Source organism: Stegodyphus dumicola, chromosome X2 (assembly GCF_044657685.1).
Source record: "Stegodyphus dumicola isolate Sdum_Otavi_A_Nest chromosome X2, ASM4465768v1".
Classification (NCBI taxonomy): domain Eukaryota; kingdom Metazoa; phylum Arthropoda; class Arachnida; order Araneae; family Eresidae; genus Stegodyphus; species Stegodyphus dumicola.
Genome location: NC_140781.1, coordinates 116,824,327 through 116,845,219, shown reverse-complemented (window position 1 = coordinate 116,845,219; position 20,893 = coordinate 116,824,327). Strand labels below are relative to the sequence as shown.

Genomic DNA, 20,893 nt, shown 5'->3' with positions numbered 1-20,893 from the left:
TACTTTTCATATAACTGTTTTTTAATGAAATACATCAGAAGTTGGGAATTTTAATGCACAAAATAAACAATGCAAAGGAAAGAAATACAAAATCATCTGTTTCTGTTAATGATTAAAAATGTGTTTTGGATGATTCCTTACTTTAAGCGAAGTAAGTTTTCGCTTCATTAACGGAAAAAATGAGAAAATGTTACATGTGCAAATGATATATGTACATATAGTACTGTACCAAAGTAAATAAATCGAGAAAGGATAATTTGTAAAATAACTAACGGGTTGCTAAATGTATACTCCTAAGGAAACCCCACTATAGTTAAACAATCATTTATGATGATAATTAGATCGCAGCAGACAGTGTAATATTTACAATGTTCGTCATCACCAGTAATAAAACGGAAACCAGTATGCAATCCAGAGTACTTTTAGAATCAGGGTAATGTCGTCAAATCCTTTGAGCATTCGACAGCTGCTTGAAACTCCCGCTGCAGTTGGATTACTCGTTTTTCGCATTTTCCTGTCGTCAGCACCAGCACTGGGAGACAATTCTTTCCATGTTGCCACTAAAGAGAAAGAAAATATGATTAATCAAAGCTTATATTTGTCACAAAAGAGATATCTTTGACTTCTCTAGAAAAAAAGGCTAATTTTAAATAAGACAAATAACATACAGATTGTGAGTCGTTGAAAGGAGTCTCACAAAAATAATATTTAATAATAAGTTTAATCTTATTTAACCAAGTAAAAAGAAAAAGCAATTTGGATAGTTGGAGTTCTGGATATAGGAGTCGGATAGCTGGAATTCTACTGCGATTATGGAAGTCTATATTAAACTGGGTCGGTATTAGTGAACTGTTTCAAGAGAAAAAGTTAACCAGTAAAAAGCTTCTGGTGCTCCGAATTATAATCCCACAATTTAGCTGGAAATTTAAAAGAGGACCTGTTCAAATAATCCATCAATTTCAAGCGTACGTTTCAAATACGGTATGTAATACACTCTGTTACAATAACAATAACAATATATACACACACGCGCACAAAAAATTGGTTACAAGATCAAAACTCGAAATGCAAATGCCATCTAAAACAGTGTTCTAATAATTAGAATTTCAGCGCTAGTGGCGTTACATGGCGCATACAAACGAAGTATGAAAAGGTGAATCATTCAGCATTTAAAAGGACCAAGGCTCTTAATCACAGGTAAGTTAATTATATTTCCTGATTTGATACTGCAAGTTGTATGCGAAGATACCTTTGAGGTGTAATCGGCGGTCATGCGAACAGTCCCCTGATTTACAGCTAAGCCACAACGTAAATCTAGGAGAAGTAGTTTGGTCCTACTGACAAAAAAATATCACTCACAGTCTTGGTCACAGCAACAGCAGTATGATAGATGATAACAGTCGATCAAATGAAGCACACTGACAAAGGCTGAAGCTCAGGATGCATAAGAATACTTTTCTGGAAAATGTTATGACAGGCTCGGAGAGTCCTGAAACGTTGCTGAATGTCATAGAGACTTAATGCGTTTTGGTAACATGCACATTCATAAGAAAAAGTCGACATCTTAAGCATCATATCCCACTAAGCTACTATGGTCTTTCTAATCGCTAAAGTTAAACTTTTGCCTGGCATTAGTTTCAGTAATCAACGCCTAATGAATGCAAGAAACAAAGAAGTAAGTTTCCCTGCGTCAGCAGAAAATTATTTTAAACTTAACACCTCTTAACTTCTGCAGCTTAAAAGATTAGCATAAGTGTTTCTTATCGGAAGAAAATGCTTTTTCTCCGAAACAGGAAATTTGATTCCGAGAGCATGAGATTATAAGAAAGAAGTATTTGAGACAAATAATTGTGAATGAAAATAAAAATATTCGTTAAAAACATTGATAAAATTATGGTTAAGGTAATGGGTGGCTAATATAACTTAAATTAAAAAATAGTATGTTATTTTTGTTATTATACATATACATGTTAAATTGTGCATGAAAATTTATTGTAATTTGTGTTACTGTAAAAACAGGATCACTTATGGACTACAAGAATACCAACAACAAAAGAATTATTTGGTATGCAGCTGCCTGTTTTTAGTTTGTAGTAGCAGCTGCCTGTTTGAGTAGGTCCTGAATGAACGGGGTACAATTCAACTCGATCACCAATCAACATCTCACAATATACGATGCCAATGGAAATTCAGAATACTTATATGGCGGTCACGTAGCCAATTTTAGAACCAAGATAATCACGTAATCACCAAATGGTCTTTTCAAAACAAATTTTACGTAGTTCTTTCCTCTACAGTTCTGCATTAATGCTGCGCTTGCTACATTACTTCAGCTCCGGATTTTCCGTTCGTTAGTTCTTGCTTTTCAAACTTCTGCAAGTATGATTTTATTAACTAAAATCTCAAAATAGAGTTTTTAACCAGAATCGTCAACGATTTTGATTGTATACAAAATCTGAACTTCGGTCAAACTATTTTAATCCGATATTCGTCAAAATGGGTAATAATTACTTCTTAAAACAGTTAGCAGGTTCAAATAATCGTGTGCTTCTTTTGTGAAATTTTTGTCATTTTTGTGTAGCTAATTTGCTAGATAATACAGCACGTGATTAATTATGAAGCAAAAGGTCGCTTTATATGTAAATGAAGCTGAAACAACTGCGGTCGGTTTACCGAATACAGAATTACCTCGCATGGCATCTTTCAGTTATGCGATAGCGTGAGCTGCATCAGTACTTCGCACTACTATTTTTCATTTAGCATTCTTACTCAAATAAATGTACGAAAGAATTAACTAATCACATGGCTTGAAATAGTTTAGCGAGTTAAGTTTCAACTCATTGCCAAAATCGACTTTGTCAAGTACAGAAGAACTCCATTTATCCGGACTAAATGAGTTCCCAATTTATCCGGATAATTGAGTTGATTTTTATTTATTGCATATAAATACTGTAAAAAGAATGAGGTGGGAATACTTAACTGCAATATGAATTGGAGGATTCATTTTTTTATTTATCGCAGTTTAACAACTATCATATACTAGTTAAAGAAGTAAAATAGTTTTATTTCCATAAAATACATAATTTTTTTCATAAAATTAAATAATGAAATTGTTTTTTTCTTTATTTAAGCACTCAACCTATTTCTATTTCAACTAAAATTAAACAATGAAATTAATTTTGTTTGCCTAACATCTGAAAACTAAATACATAATCTTTTATTTTTCTGTGCTAAATTAAACTCGCAAATGAATTTTTATTTTCTGTAAAACAAAATGCTTATTGCTATTCAACTAAAATTTGTTGAATACTTTATTTTATTATTAAAATAATAATTTATATATAAATAACGTAAATTGACTTAAAATAACTAACAGTTATCTTTTTATTTCATTTAATTAATGAAAAAAATTAAAAATATAATAAGTTTGCAGCAGTCTTAACTTTATTTCATTATTCAGCAAAAGAAATCAGGGTAGTAATTAGAATTCACGATAAGTAATCGAGTCCGGATAGGCGTAATTTGCACTATATCTTGCAGCCTGCGAAAAGTAGTGTCTGAATCAAGCACAACGGCGCGATATATTGCTTTCAAATTGCATATTTATTGGTATAATTATTGTAAAAATTTAAAAAGTAGTCCTCATAAAACCAGAATCTCACAATCTATTTCAATCCTATAGTTTGACAATAACTCTACTGATAATTGAAAAAATGGTTAGTGGAGTCTGCCTAGATTATCACGATGTTTACAGTAGGAATATTAAGAATTATATTTTGTGACAAAAAGGTATTCTCTGAATTGCACTGAAAAACAAAATGTAAAATACTTTTTTTTTCTGTAAAAGCTTAGGCGTTGTAATGATAGTATCTTTTGCACTGATTTTAAATTTGTTACCAAAATTTTCTCTTCGGCACTTTTACTAAATAACCGACGTTTTGCTTAAAAAAAAGGCCATTGTTTTGGATATATTATGATTATAGTTTACGGTCAATAGCTTACAATAAAATTCTAAAATTCTAGTCTATTTTCTGCATTGTTTTATTTGTGGTACAACAGAATTCATTCAATAACTTGAAGCTTAGCTTTTTTTTATTTATTTTTTTTTTATATTCAGCTATTTTAACAATTATTGGTGCGATTTTAACACAAAAAAGGGCAAACGCAACAGCCAAATTCAGTTTTCAGAAAATTATCTACACTCAGAAGCAAAGCACAGTGTTTAGTGTAATTTGGATACAAAAATCCCACAGTGGTAGAAGCTGGCGTTCAGTAGCTAAGAAACTGTAAGCAGGTTGAATCACAGCATCCTAGTTAGCCGTTTGCTCCTTATAAAGGAATTTAACTAGCGAATCGTGAATATCGGCGACGGCTATGTCTGGTGAAAATACAATGATCAGACAGCAGTTTGTATTAAAAAGCACTGATATTTTGCATGCATCCAATATATGCATATGGCAGTGCTGTATTTCGTAGAAGTATGGGACTCATAGGAACAAAAAGCGATTATTTTTGCTGGATAACTTCTGGTGAAATTTATCCAGCTGATGTGAGTACATGTTACTGAAAAATGGTTATCGGGTAAAATCTCATAATGTACTAGTTGGGGCAGTCCACCAAGCAGAGGTTTAAATTTTCTGGGGTACAAGTTAAGTTTGGATACTTGTTTCAGAGGTATTCCTTTATTGAACCTATATGTTCACGTTCTCTTGTCATAAAACATCCGTATTTTTTCATCAATTGCGAGAATCCAATAAAGAAAGGAAGACTTAATCTCATGCGTTTGAAGGACAATTCATATTTCCATATTTGTTTGAGCTGCTGTTCGGTAAACTTGAGTGAAACTCAAATCCAATTTCTTTATCTTAACCGTAGCTTAGCTCTAGTGATACAAAAAATACTGCATTGACTGCTTCTGGGGACATTATTTTTTATTCTACTTTCTTCCTTAACTGTACCGAGTCACACATAACTGGATAACTAGCGGCTTCTGGTTTATGGTTAATGTCAACACCTCCAGTATTGAAACGGTCTACAGACAGTTTTGTCACTCATCAACTGACACTGTACACTTCAGTCACTGGTGACAATTTCAGAATTTTACATCCAACATTAAACTCATATCGCTTTGTTCGGTCACATGCTGCTTTGATCTGTTTGATGTACTCCTTTCAATTACGTGGGCAAACCCCACTGACTTTATAAATTATGTTTGGCAGCTCCTAACAGTGCCTAAGAAATTTCAGTGAACATATTTTGACAACATGATCCCACTGATCGAGCAGTAGTTTTAAAAATCATATAAATTTCTATTGAAGGATAATTAATTAATCTTAATAAATAAAAAATGTCCGACATTGCTCAGTTTTATTTAATTCAACAATATTTCTAACTTAAAAGATTAATTTATTGCCCACAAAAATAGCAAAATTAAGAAGTTATAATTATCTAACGTAATAATTAAGAAGAATAAACCAAGCAGTTTGTCACAAGCTTTCAAAGGACTTCTATGAAACATGTTTAATATTTCTGAATGTACCTACCAATTCAGAATCAGCCCTTAGCTCTTTATCATGAGGAAAAACAAAATGTCTGCCTTAATTTGGGCTGAAGCTTTTGGGGAAACTTAATTTTAAAAAACGAAAATCTTCTTTTCTAACGATTATGTTCATGACGGTTTTATTTCTTTTCTTTTCTTTTTTAAAATTTATTTTGATAAGAAGAGGTAAATATATATTTTAAAACGCGTTAAAGAACTTTTATTCCTGACGTCATTGCTTCCTTGTTTTGTCCCTATTATCCAATTCAACCATAAGCAACACTTTACTCAAAGGAATTCAACTATTGCCTTCAGATCTCTGAAAATAGGCCGTATGTGTGTGCATGAGCATTTCTTGTAACTACTAAACAAAATCTTCATTGTTTTGCAAGGTTTCTTGTTATGTGGAGCATAAGCAAGTGGTATTCAGTGATAATCAGTTTTTAATATGGAGTATAACTGCTTTTAAACTTATTTTCGAGAAACAGCATGTAGTCTTCAGAATTCTGTTGTTCTGCCCCCTCCCCAAACTTAAAGTTGTTAATATATATCAGGGGTGGCCAACCTGCGGCTCGCGAGCCACATGCGGCTCTTTGAAGGATTACTTGTGGCTCTCGATAAATGTACCACAGTTCCCTTTTTTAACTTTAACAAATAATACTTTCTACTTGCAGTATTTTGTATAAAATTCCATTCTTTTAATTTGAACCCACCAATCTCAGTCTGATATGTTTTTTGACAAATTAAGGTCATCAGCAAGACCGCTGAAGACAGACTGGTGGATCAGGACAATGCGTGCTCGGTTTGAGGAAAGCAGCTAATCTGATCTCTGATATAGAGCAAAAGCATCAATGGACACATTTAAACTAAAAACTGACAAAGAAATTATGGAGAATGGAGAGTGACAGAGAAATTCTTATTTATTAACCGAAACTATCATATATACAACAATAATCCTAGGGTCAAAATCACTACAAATTACTAAAACATTTTCTGCAACAAAACTTCAGTTATTCAATCGCACTTGCAATAGCTACTTTTTGATGTTTCGAACTGTAGGTAATAATTTGTTGCTATTATCTAATAGCGTATTGTGTAGCTAATATTCCTACCCACTCAACCCGTTGCTCTTCTTACTTTTCATTAAATTGTTTCCTGTGTCAGTTTGAATGCTAGTTTCTTTCTTTTTTCTTTTTTCAGTTACATTTAAGATTAAGAAAGAAGTATGTGAAATAAAATAGTTATTCTAAACTGCCACATTTTCAAATCAAGGGTAAAGAATTTTTGCCACTGGAAAGTAGCGCTTGACAATTATTTCGCCTGTCAAGCCCTGTACATTGGACATTTTATGAAATCATTTGTTTCTTCTTCCAACTACTGCTATATCTATTCTACAACTTCATTCCATGAGTAACGATCCCTTTTAAAATCATGCAAATATAACGAAAACTTACCAACTCGTCAGAATTCTTTTTTAATACCATGCTAAAGTATTTCATTTTTCATCAAACCATCAGTTTATGCTGGCGTAAAAATGACGCTTTAGTTTTGAGGAGAGACTTAGAAGTATGTTTTTTCCAGCTAGGTGTTAAATATGATCGACAAAGTTTTGTATAGTTACAATAACAAGGTCTACAATGTTTCAAATTTCTCATATAGTTTATCTATTTGAAATGGATGTAGCTTCTATTATTGGACTTGCTGACAATTGATCCAATGTTCTCCTCTCTTCTCTTTACAGAAGTTTATATACTGCTTGCTTAAGTAATGTACGTTTCACACTTCAATTTCATTAGTGCCATATAAGTTTTGACTACAATAAACCCTTGTAGAATAGCTGGCGTATACTAATTTTCTTAACTGTCGCCATTTAATTTGTGGAACGCGAGAATTTCAATTATGCGCGGTACGCTGATGAGCATCGGCCGCGTTGTGACATTCCTCTTTAATGACTGTTTTGAAAATTCATTTATTAAAGAAGTCAAAAATTGCTTAAGATAGAAAAACCTGATCTTTAAAGTTCTCCTAATTCTTGACAATGCCCAGAACACGGTTTTATATCCTTCTTGCCTGAGTAATGTATGCTTCACGCTGCAATTTCATTAGTATCGTATGACATGTTTTCTTGAATACTGTAAAGCCTTGCCGAATGTGAGCTTGGGGAACGTGAATTTGTGTATACTCATTTTCTTAATTGTCTTCATTTAATTTGTCCAATGCGAGAATTTCAATTGCACGTGGTACGCTGAAGAGCGTCGGCCGCGTTGCCACAGTCCTCTTTAAAGACTGGTTTGAAAATTCATTCATTAAAGAATTCAAATATTATCTTAAACAGCAAAACCTTTATTTTTAAAGTTCTCCTAGTTATTGATAATGCTCTAGGACACGGTGCTGAAGCCCTCCCAACATTACTAGAGGTTTTGTTTCTTCCACCAAAAATCGCTTCCTTAATACGACCAATGAATGAAAGAATCATAAAAGCATTTAAAGCCTATTATGTCAGGCATGTTTTCATCTCTGCAAATAAAGCACTAGACGAAGGAAAGCGTGAAATACTAATTGCATTTTTAAAGCAATTCAACGTAAGACACCGCATAGGAATTATTAAATTAGCAAATGTTGACAAAATCAACAGTGAACGCTTGCTGATATCAGCGGCTGCCAGAAGTTATCAATGGTTTTAAAAGATTTCTATCAACTGAACATGAATTGAGGAAATCGCACAAGCTGCAAAAGCGATAGGCGGCAAGGATTTTTAGATGGGGAAGAAGGGGAAGTTAAGGAATTAGTCGAGAATGACTGTCGTGAAATGACATATGAAGAACTGGATGTTTTTATAAAACACAGTCTGCAACGAAAGCAGAGATAGTGAAGAAGATTAAGAGCGTTTAACTTACAAGAAGTTAAACTAATCGTTAAAAAAGGCACAGGAACTGTCTGATTTTGAAATGGTAAAAGAAGAGGACACTTTATGAGAGGTGAAAATTTTTGAACTCCTTACAGAGAAACATTTAATGATTTGTGTCAGACTGTTGCAAGCAAAGAATATCAGCTATTTAAAAAAATACTTATAGCATGCACCTACTTATTAAACAGCAATAGAAATCCTTTTAATTAACATTTGTTTAATTTTCCTCTTTCAATTGCAATAATATTTAGGTTCACATAAATTATACACACTTTCTTAATCTGAACTATACCAAACCCTTTATTTCTATGGAAAATTAACTTTGCCAAACTTAATTTTGCTGTGAGTGCAATGTGTTAATGATGTAACCTCCGCATTCAGCAAGGGTTTACTGCATAAGCATTACATTAATCTGTCACGTTAGACTCTGAGAGCAGACATTTACGATCCTTTATATTGCATGCCCTGTTTACCTTATTCGTTCACTTTTTTGTACAATATTTTATATGCTACCTTAACCCAATTTTAGATCTTCTGGCATATTCTTATTCTCACTATTATATAGCGCTTGCGCAAAACTGGTATAGGTATTTCCTACAAATTTGTTTAACTTATGAATTTTGCTTATTTATACTTTAACATTTAAGCAGCTTTTAATGCTATATTTCATTTAACTATAAATATTGGTAAATTTTTATAACTTCCGTTTTGGCTTTTGATTTTTTATGGAGAAATAAAATCAAAAATCCTTGACGTAAAAAAATTGCCTAAAGTTTAAAAAAAAAAGGGGGGGGGGAGAAAATACTGACGAGAAATAAATATCTTTGCTTTCCTACATACTGCGTTTTTCTTAATACTATAATAATAAAAAATCTCATCTTCAGCTTCCTTTCATAGTCACTACTTTGAGAAAACAAATGCTGATGTCCTCAGTTTCTTGGTTTTTGCATATAAGTTTTGTACATCTTGTTACGTTTTAAATGTTACTGTTACATTTAAAAAAAATCCTTTACTCCAGTTAACATATGGTTCTGCATATGGAAACACGATTGATGTTTCACAGACTTTTTGAACAAATATTTTCTGCATTTGAAGTATATTAAACTAAAAACTTTCAGTAGGTGATTTCGTTTACAGATAGTAAATTTTAAGTTGCATTATCTTTATAACATAACTAAATTCTAATTTTCATTTTTCTGTTGAATATTTCTTTAATATTACACCTAATAATCTGAGAAGAATTACGTACCTCCAGGGCGCCCAGGAAAGTCTTTAAATGAAATTATAGGCCTCCTAGTAGTAAGAAACCACCACTCTTCATACCCTAAAGTCGTTCTTTCAGGTAATATCCTGGCATAGTTCAATCTACTGCCTGAACTGGTTTCTTTATCTGTGACTTCTTCTGTATTATTTACCAACGATGTAACTTGAATCTCAGCTTTTGATTCATTTGCAGGAGTTGCTGTTCCATTATTTAACTCTGAAAAGACAAATTTTAAGGAAGATGAAAAGACAAATTTTAGAGATGATGTTCCATGACATTAACTCTGGATGGACAATTATTAGCATACATGTGCATTGAACATACGTCATTACCAACAAATATCTATAACACTTACTTTCGCAATTAAAGCAAGTCTCAAACGTGAAAGTGATATTAGCCCAGACACTTCCAGAATTAATTTACAACGCAGAACTGAAGGATAAATTGCAAACTAAAATCCAGAAAAACATCTTACGGCAATTAATTACTTTCTAAAAATTTCACTTTTGTTATGTCTCTGAATGTGATGTCGGTCCAGGAAAGTACCTTTCATATTATTTATATTCCGCTGAGTTAACTAAATTTGGAAGTAACGACAACAAAAATAACATAAAAAAAAAAAAAAAAAAAGGTTATGTGAAATTTCCATTAGCGTGATAAAATATTCACTATCAAAAGTAGTCAAAAATCTTTTCCTTTTCTCAAATAACTAAATTGTAACACTGTTTCTGTATAGTGATTGCACAGAACACTTTAAATGACTTTGCGCTCTGCCCACTATTTACAAGCATTTACATTAGTGACGGGACTGGATTGCAAATTTCAGACATAGATCTCATATAGATACTAGAAAATGAGTATGTATTGCCTACGCTTTTTGTAGCAAATAATCAGCAATCTTGAAAATGGCTCATTTTCTTCGATGATAAGAGATTAACATAAGATGACGTAAGATTCATTTTCTACGACGAATTTCACAGTACACTCTCAACTTTTAAACGAATAGTCTTTTTAAAATGACGTATAATGCATTTAAGGATATTACTAGGAATATAAAATTTTCCGCCTTTTGTAGCGAAACTCCTTAGTTATTGACAGTTCTTAGGGCTGTTGTTTAGTGAGTTTGTCTTTGAATGAAATTTCATTAGTAGTTGCGAGGTAGAGAAGCTAGATTGTTAGAGTTTGAATTTAAAGTTGAACTTATAAATACTTTAACTCGTTGTTGTCTGTCCATCCCGAAAGAAGAATAAGTTAATTTTGTTAATTGTTTAATTTTAACAACTTTAAGAAGAAGTTCAAAAAAATTCTTCAGTTGTTTACGTTGCTGTATTTTTTTAGTACTCTGGTATTAAAGAGTAAAAATGATAGCATAATTCGTTAGGCTGGTCCAGGGAAGTTAGACTAGTGTTTTAGATTACGCAAAATTTGATTGATGACATTATATTGTTTTAAAGGTTCTAACAATTTGGAGTATGGAATATTTATTTTCAGTACCTTATATCGCAGAATGCAGAGAAAGATTTCGTGAAAAATTTATAACTTATAAGGGGGACTGACAAGTAGAACGAAACTCAGTTGACAACATCTAGATACTGACGAGTTATAGTCCATCCAGGAGCTACTGTCCTTTTTGAAGAAAGAAACATGAAAAATCAGCCGCAACCTAGCGTGAATTGGAACCACGGATTTTACAGCTGTGAACTGAACGTGCTATTTCTATATACACGGATGCGATAATTTTAACATACTTGGTGGTTAATGCTGGAAACAGCTTGTAACGCTCCATGATGGTTATCTAACCAGTTATTATGATTTAGACCTTTCCTGTCACTTCTCCCTTCAGGTTCCCCACCAGAGTGCAAATTTAGTTTCAAAAACCAGTACAACTCCAATTATCCGAACTCCGACTATCCGAATCGCTTTCAGAGTTTAAGAAAAAAAATTAAGACGGAAGCGTAGTGTTGGACAATCAACGATTTCAGACATTAAAAGGAGCAAACCTACACTTTTATACTTCGTGTCACTTGCTTGAAAACGAAGATGGAAGTTCTTCAAGAACATTAATGCATCAACAAACAAAAATTTAGAAGATGTCGTTTGCAAGTGGTTTTTGCAGCAGCTTCCTATGGGAAATTCATTTAGGGGTCCGATTCTTTGTGAAAAAGCTAAGATCATAGCTCAAAAGCTTGGTTGTTCATCCGTTAACCCTTTGCGGCACAGTGTGTCCGGTCTGGACACACCTAAAAATTTCCTTCTGTACGCACAGAAAAATTGAATGAAAAAGGATTTATAGGTTACTATAGGTTACTCTGAACCTTCTTTGTTTATAGTAGATGGCAGCTCAACACAAACCATTCCATATATTTTAGCCATGTTTAGTTTTTTAAGACCCTCATTTTTCAAAGAAATCTTCCATTTTTTTAGGGTATAAAAGGAAGTGTTTGAAAAGAAATTCATTTGTTATTTTTATGGCTGCATGCTAATCTACTTATTCCATATTAGTTTTAAATTTTTACCTTGAAATCTTGCCTAAAATCAAACGGCGAACCCTAGGTGTGCCCAGACCGGGCGCACCGATAATCTAGGACAACTGAGAGTCTGTATTCTTTGTTTCTCCGCATCTCATTGGTCAGTTCATTCACAACAATGCTCGTTTCAGCACTCTTCTCGAAGCTCTATTCAATCAGTGGGCCCACTTTGGGCACACCCACATAACTAAACGATAAGTGCTCTCTTCACAAAATTTTACTTGTGTACTCCTCTAGGCCTAATTAGACTGCCTACCTCTTTTTTTTTTTAATCAAAACTCCAACTTTAAAAGGTAGCGTGCCAGAAAGGGTTAAAACAAGTAACGGCTGGCTAAGAAATTTTAAGTGCAGGCACGGTGTCCGTGAAACAGCTTACTTTGACTGAGATGTTCAGCAAGCAATGACTTTCAGCACTTGTAAGTACTGTATACGCGCTTATAAGTACCCCATATAACATGTACGCAAAAGTGTTACCTTTTCATTTTAATTAATTAAAATCTCTTTTTCTTTAAAAATAGTTTTTTCAATCCATTTTCAACAAACGGTACATACAATAATTTAAGTGTACGTAGACGTTTCTTCGGAAAAATTCCAACTATCCGAATAGGATCCTTCCCCTATTGATTCGGATAATTGGAGTTTACTTAAGCTGATATTTTGGAATTGTAAGTCAGAGCGTGTTTCTGTCCCTCGAGGTTTCGTTAGCTCTAAAAAAATTATAATTCTTTGGCTTTCCATATAGTTGCCGGCATTAAAATTTTTACGCAGGTGAGAAATTTTGAGTTAACTTCACTTTAAATAAATAATTTAAAAAATCCTGTGTTCCAGGTAACATGGCTTTCTGCATAAGAAAGAGATTAATGTTTCACAGACTTTTTGAACAAATATTTCTGCATTTGAAGTATATTTAAACTAGAGATACTTTCAGCAACTCATTAAAGTGAAATATTGCTAATAAGCTAATAAGCAAGTTAAATATTGTTTTTGTACAAATTGCATTTAATCATTTTTTCGATGGGTAACAGTTAAGTATATTCCTGTAATTTTGACGAACTGCATAAATACCGTTTATTATTTGAACTTAGGTTTTCAGAAACTTGCTAACTGTTAACTAAAATTTCATTCTTTTTTCTGACTGTTGTTAAGTCTATCCACAATGTCTCTCTTGAACAGGTAACTATAGGCAGCTGGTTTAGCGCACATGATTAATCCGATTGATAATTTACCTGAATCCTTGTATCTTGCATTTACAAGCCCTTCGCTTTTGCACTTGCATGGTAATTATGTCAGCCGATTATTCATTTTTTCCCATTGACTAGATTCATGACTGGAATAAAATTCGCTGATATTTCAAGAAATGAACTTATCGAGCATATTATGAAATTATACCGATATTATTATTACTGAGAGTATCATGGCAGAAAGTTCCTCCAAATGGCCTCTTGTTCGGTAGCTGTATCAGGCGATACTTCACTTTTTCCAATGATTGCATTCAAAACCTTTTAATGGTTAGATAGCTAGACAGTAAATTGAGCATTGTTAGAGAGGAAGTTCTTTCAAGCAGCAACATCTTGGCATTAGGAAAGGTAAATTTTTCAACGATTAAGGTTTTAAATATATTTGCGCCCTGTATAACTGACATGAAGTCGGACTTCATGTCAGTTATATAGGGCGTCAGTTATATATCATGTCAATTAGCCACTAAAATTTACCTAATTTACTAAGGTAAAGTACACAAAAGGCATTTGATTAAGGGAAATGATACTTTCATAAAGGATCCACTAAGGAATACGGCCTCGAATAAATGTTGCCCACAGGGAAAATCATGAAAACAACCATGCAGCTAGGTGTTGTTGTTGTTCCCAATCTCACTTGTCTGAGATGGTCAACACAAGCCCATGGCATTCATCGTGGCAAGGAGTCAAATGCGCTTGTCGTTGGCATGAGTCTGGAACACCATATAGGTGACAGCTAGACTTAGCTCAGTTCCTCCTCCATTTTTGAGGGAGAGCACTTAAAGGGGACGGGTTCGAGGGTCTCTCCCCCTCTTTCGCCTACCACCAGCCTCTCGAGAGGCCTTTCTGCTAGCCGCATATTTAGAGTACCGCTTCCCTAGCTTCATAAAATGTTGTGAGAATTTTCATTGGAAATTGGCGTCAATTATTAAGAAGATGCCAATATCTTACATCGAATATTTCTAGTCTACTCAAACTAACATATAATATACTAATTTTTTTTAACATAAGGGGTAAGGGTTCTCAAAATTTTTAAATAAAATTTTGCTTCTATAGTTGCGCTTTCTAATTTAAGCTTTTAAGGCATCGTTAGGTTTGTGAAGTTTATTTAGTTTTTTAACCTTCTAAGACTCATCCTTTTTCAACTCAGTCATGTAACTTACCTTCAAAGAAACGTGGGATAAAGTAGGCGAATACATAAAGAACGTGAGTGTGTCAAAAGAGAAACAAAAGCAATCGAATGGTGGATTTTTACGTAGACTACGCCCGTAGCTGAGGCGGCTGAGCGCAGATGCTTAACAGAAATTTTTTTTTTCTGATAGCTTTGATAATGATATATTCTTAAAAACGTAAAGGATTAAAGACATTTCCTTGCCCTAATGTATCTTTACGGTGTAAGGTCTGAGGTTCAGTTCCTGAAGACAAAGTTAAATTTCGAAGTTTTGTATGCTAAGGAACTTAATGACTCTATAGTGACTCTCAACTAAAATGTAGATAATGATAACTTTTCACCAACCTGATTTGGCCAACTGGCTTTAGCTTGCTATTCCCAGTCACCCTCTAAGTGTGGGATAGGGGATGTAAGGAATTAAAAGCGTCCCACCAATGGGTCTTTTATAGTGTAGTAGTCATTCCATCCAATTAGCAAATGGAACACCTCGGGTTTTGTTACCAGCGAGGTGGTGGTTATTATTTCGTATGAAAACTGATACAATATCTCATGAGACTCAACTCTACAAACTAAATCAAAAGAGTGCATTTATAAATTATGACCTTACTAGCTTACTGCTTTGCATGTTAGATAAGAATTTAAAACTAAAGATCACCTGTCTGAAATTTAAAAATTGCATTAATACGTGTTACCTTATCATATCCTTAAGACAGAAATCCATGGAGTTGAAAGGGATGATTATCAGCATACAAAATCTACTCTAATATTTCTCACTAATCTTTCTTTCCTGCTTATGTATAATGTTGATATTAGTATCGTTTTCCCTCTTTCGGAAAGTCTTAATTATAGAAATTCAATTTAAGCACACTACTCACGCAATGTTTTTAGATTATTTGAGAGCACACCATAGTTTTAATCCGAACAGGTTAAGCGAAAAAGAGATTAACATAATTTTACAGTAATTCTCGAAAACTAACTTGAAAGCTCTGTAATATAGCAGAAAAAAGGATGCAAATTTTTGACTTAAATAATTAGTTACTTTTATGTTCATTCTTTTCTGTCCATTCTGCTTTTCCATCAGCCTTTCTCAGAATTAGGATGAATTCAATTAATGCATGTAGCTAGATTTAGATAGCTAGCTGGCAGTGTTTGAGTAGCTATATATTTCAACAATTCAATAATCTGTGCCGCCCCTTTGTAGGTGCCGGAGGTGCTGTTGCAGTTTAGCGAATGATATATTAATCTGTTAATAGTTTGCTTTAAGTAAACACGAGCGGGCCATCTAAGATAATGTGCTATTCAGTTTTCAATATCTTACGTCAGTTAAGATTCCTCAAGTAACGGTAGTTAACTTTTTTCCTCTTGTGTTTTGGCTACGTGAAATTTTCGAGCTGGAATAATAAATGATTTAATTTAGCTCTACTTTTATGTGGTATCTTAAGTCCCAGTATAAAAAGCAGCTTGAAGGTGACCGCGATAATTCACTCGAGAAAGGTAAGGTTGTGTTTAGAGTTAATTTAAGGCAAACCTTGATCCTATAATGTTTCGGGCCCACCAGCGGCCGAGCGGTAAAGTCGCTGAACACTGGTAGTTCGGTACGAGGCTCGAATCCCGCAAACGGGCTGGCTGCATGGGTGTTTTCATGGTTTCCCCATGTGTAACATGTATACGAGCCAGTTTCCCTTAGAAAGCCCTCCACGAAGGCATCCCTCCCCTTAGGCAGATAGCCCTCGAGGCTTTGCCGTAATTAAATAACCTACCTAACCTATAATGTTTCTTCGATTAAATTTAAAAATACGTTTCGGTTAGCAGATTTTTATATTTTGAAAACGTCTACTTGCTTACACGAATATGAGTTGCTCAGTTTAAGCTTACGTCATTAACGTTACGTAATCAATAATTAGATAACTTAGTTTCTTATGCTTAGGTGAACACTACCAGATTATTCAGACGAGTGAAAAACCACCTCATATTTAAGTGTAAGAATCATTGAATAAAGGCTATTAAATAACTAAATTTTGAAGCATGGCGTTCGTCTCTTCATACTTTTATAGCTATAGAACATACTTTGTTAATCTTTAAATTTTTACCTGCCTCTCTAGATCTTCAAGTAAAGCTTGTTCATTGGTTATGACAAAGTACTATCTTGCATCGGAGGAAATTATATTCATGTTAACTCCGAATACGAGCAAAACCTCGTATATCAGGTTGTTCAATGGGTAAACTAACCAGTATTCAGCAGTTTTATCCACTCAAGTCACTGTCCCCCCATTTAAATAGCATTCGGAATAGCATTTTTAGTTAGAAATTAATAATACCATTTTTGAGTTAGTTAATGAATATATTTTCCTTTAGAATCTATTGATTAAGTTTACTGTATTGAATATCAGAATAAGTCACTTAAAGTCGCAAAAAACATGCATATGTTAAGCACAAGTTGATAGATAAAAAACTGATTGCGAGGAAACCAACGAAGGCGACCTGGCTCTTTGAAATACGTTCTTAAAGAAGCTGTTTCATAATAACATTACACCGCTGCTTCAAAAAATTAGCAATAAAAAACATTTCATATAAAAACACTGATGCAATCCGGTTAACGCTTTCCTCTTATAGTCGATGCCTTTCGAAACTCACGATGTTCCTCTTTTGGTTCCCTTTATTTCCTCACCTCTTTTGGTGTGGAAATAAAGGGAACCATAAATCTTAGAGTAATAAAAACTATTGACTTTTGTTTTAAACGTTATGTTAGTCAGTGTGTTTTACAATAATCTGCTCATAAGCATTTTCTTCGCATTATTTTTTATAAAAATATTCTGTAGTTCTCTCTCTCTTTATTATATATACACTATTATGAGTTGCTTATGAGAATATTGAACTGCTTATGTTGCATGATACCAAAGTTGAACTTCTGCATAATTACGAACTGCTTACATATTTATTATACAGATGCTAAAAAAAAAAAACACGCGAACACGCTAACGTTTTGTCAGTACGTTGCGTGACGAAAATCTACTCATGTCACTTTTCCGGATCTACCGATTAAGCCAACCAGCATCGTAAATGATGGAAGGAGAAAAACAAAATAAATATAGCGGATACCGAAATTAGTGCTTCAACAGGAAGTTCAGAATATGACTGCCAAGCCAGATAAACGTTTACCGCCTTGCCTACAGCCTCCACTACTGCACGAGGTGGAATGCAAGGGAGATGTTTGGAAACTAGTTTTTTATCCATTCTGATTCCTCCCCTTCGCCGCCAACACGCAGAATTACAGCTTTTCAAACCATTTCTCTTCAGGCAATTCCTGCTGCACGGAACCAAACGCAAGGGACGTTGGCAAAGCTTTTTGAAGAAACACTGATGCTATCCTAAATAAAGCGTCTGTTAAAAGAATTCTCAGTATTTTGAACAAATATCACGAATTTCAAATATTCAAGCTTTATGCGGTAGTCGATATTTACAGTAAATATGCAAAGTAAATGAATTCTTTTTTTTTTCGATTGTGGTTCGGATCAGCATACTGTGCAATATTTTTTTCTCTTTGATTACAATGAGACATGACTAACTGTAAATTTCTTTCTTCTAACTGTATCATCATTAGTTCGGTCGAGAACCAGTACTTACAGCATAGCATGGTCGTTGGCCATCATTATTAGGTATTTATATGGCATCTTAATGGGAATTAAATCATTGAATTGTTTTTTATAACGTGCTGCAATACTTTACTTATGCTTACTTACGATTTAAATCTGAAATTCACATTAATCCCTTCAACCGTCGTATTACGTAAACTTTAAATATTCAATAACTCTTTGTACTCAACACCAGGTTGTCCTGCGAAAATGTTCTGCTGCTGAAAACTACACTATAAAGAGAAATATTTGCCAACACGCAATTTTTTATGCGTCCAAAGTTTTGTGTGATTAATTTCATGCTTAATTGAGATTATTTATATTTGAGAAAGATTTAATAAGGGCATATGAGAAAGATTTAATAAGGGCATATGAGAATGGATTACAAATATATTTTATTATTCCGTAATTATTTATGTATTATTAGAAATAGTCAAGTAAAAGAACAAAACAGTATCTTGAATGCATTCATTTAAAATATCATTTACTTTTTTTTAAATATGAAAATTGAAGACATTATTGTTCTTTTGAGATATGTAAAGGCATTATGACATTTTGAAAATCTGAAATATCTGTAGTGTCTTAGAGCAAAGTCATCAAACGCCGACAGTGCTTTCTACGACCGAAGATAAGCAATAAATACCATCTAAACAGACAATGGGAAACGAGCAGTTTACGAGTAACGGGGATACTGAAAATTAGTAACTAGATGACACGGATGCTCACTGCCTCTTCATCCACTTATTACCCTATGCCAAACTCTGATATATCTTTAAATATACAAATCTATGTTTTTAGCAAACTCTTATACATATTGAGAACGAATCCGGAATACTTCGCTTGAGACAAGCAAACAAGCAGCCTTTTCATCCGCTTGTTATTAATATTAAACGTTTTGTAATTTGTAAACTATACTTTTTCCGCTATATGTTCAAAAGGCATTTTTTACTTTTCTTCTGCCACAGAATACTGTAATACTACCAACATCTGGGGACATAATTCTGTGAAAAATTGTATATTATAATTTATTAATGACGAGGTAGTAATGAGAATTATGTTGTTTACTGAAAGGCATAAGTGATGGGAATAGATCTTAATATGAATCGATTACTTTTTTATTGCTTTGCTGCTGTATACATAGCACCCGAAATCAGCTACCATGTACATATCCCCTGATCTGTAAGAATCTCATCGTTAATAGGAAATAATCCTGGCTAACAAATGATAAAATATTTGGAAAGAAGTGTGGATTTTAGTAGCTGTAATTGGTATTATAGTTATTTAACGTAGATAGTTTTGATTTTTTGCTTCAGGAACAGTTTTTTTATCCTCAGACGGAAGTTGAATAAATCACACCTACTCATAAAGAGTTAATGCGAAATCAGTAAAATTTCCTGTTCTACTCGCTCTTGTGATTTGAACTTAACGGTTATGGGAGAGGCCAGAATAACAACGATGCGACTGCCAGGTGAAAGAACGACTCGATGAGAGCCTACTATCGATGCTTTAGGACACTTCCACATTAGAAACTTCTCTCGACAGCAGAACACAGCCTATTAAATTGCTGCAGTTGTAAGGATTTTATGTTAATTTCCCAATTATTACGATTTAAACCTTTACTACAACTTCTTTCCGTAGCCGTCACTAGAAACCAAATTACTTGCTGAGTATTTAAGTTGAGGGTTTTGAATGTTTTAGAGCTTTTAGCAATTTTACCTGCAGCTTACATCCTAGATTATTCCGACTTTAGTAAACTTGGTAGCCGACGCCAAAAACCCACAGTTAAATAATTGAGCCAGCTTAAGTAGACCCTTTGAATAGTTTTCAGCTGTGTTACTTATAAACTTGTGTATTTTAAATGCCCACAAGTGGTGGGGTTTTGTTTGTTCGCACAAGTGAGGCCTTCTGTTTAAATTAAAAATTTAATGAAAAGATTATTTTAGCCTTCATAGTGACCTTAATTCAGACTGAACACGCTTGCGAGTCGGCAGGACACTGCTTTAAGCTTCTACACAATTAGAAACCTACACATTTATTGATTGAATTTCGGTTGCGATCGAGTTATTTAAATTTTCAAGTTTTTTGAAATGTGTATAAGGATACTTTAATCGTTCTAAGGGTACTTTTGAATGATTTTTTTTATTTAAGAACTTTCATCTACTTTTGTGAACAATATTAAATGTTTTCATGAGACAAAATGGTTTTAAGCTGAAAAAGATTTTTTTTTGCTATTAATTATTGTTTAATTTTAATTTTTTTTTTCAAAAATTCAACAATTAAAATTTTTTTCTTCTTCCACAATTTTCAATATTTTTTATTGTATTTATAAAAGTGTTCTTAATAACTTTACGGATCCATTTTTCAATTAATGAATTAGTTTCTGAGAAAAAAATAAAAAGCCCATTTTTATATAAAAACTTTAAAAAAAATATGATTTCAGTGACATTTTCACTTCCAATAATTTTTCTTTTCACTATTTTTCAAAACCCATCCTTGATTCCATTTAGTATATACTATTAAATAAGCGGTAAAATTATTAAATAATTTGGTACATATCTGAACAAGTTTTAGGACTTTAAGTAAAAGGATATATTAAAAAATTGCAAACTGAGAAAA

At 33.4% G+C, this 20,893-nt stretch overlaps 1 protein-coding gene across 1 annotated transcript in view; it reads right to left on the bottom strand.

Annotated features, from left to right (window-relative positions):
- LOC118188528 (uncharacterized) overlaps positions 1 to 20,893 on the bottom strand; it is a 40,539-nt gene continuing 19,646 nt past the window's right edge. Inside the window, exons 2-3 of the mRNA XM_035358974.2 lie at positions 9,697 to 9,927; positions 1 to 560 (exon numbers count right to left, since the gene is read on the bottom strand). Of these exons, the coding sequence (XP_035214865.1) occupies positions 379 to 560; positions 9,697 to 9,927 (413 nt within the window). The 3' untranslated portion in view covers positions 1 to 378. The remainder of the gene's footprint in view (positions 561 to 9,696; positions 9,928 to 20,893) is intronic.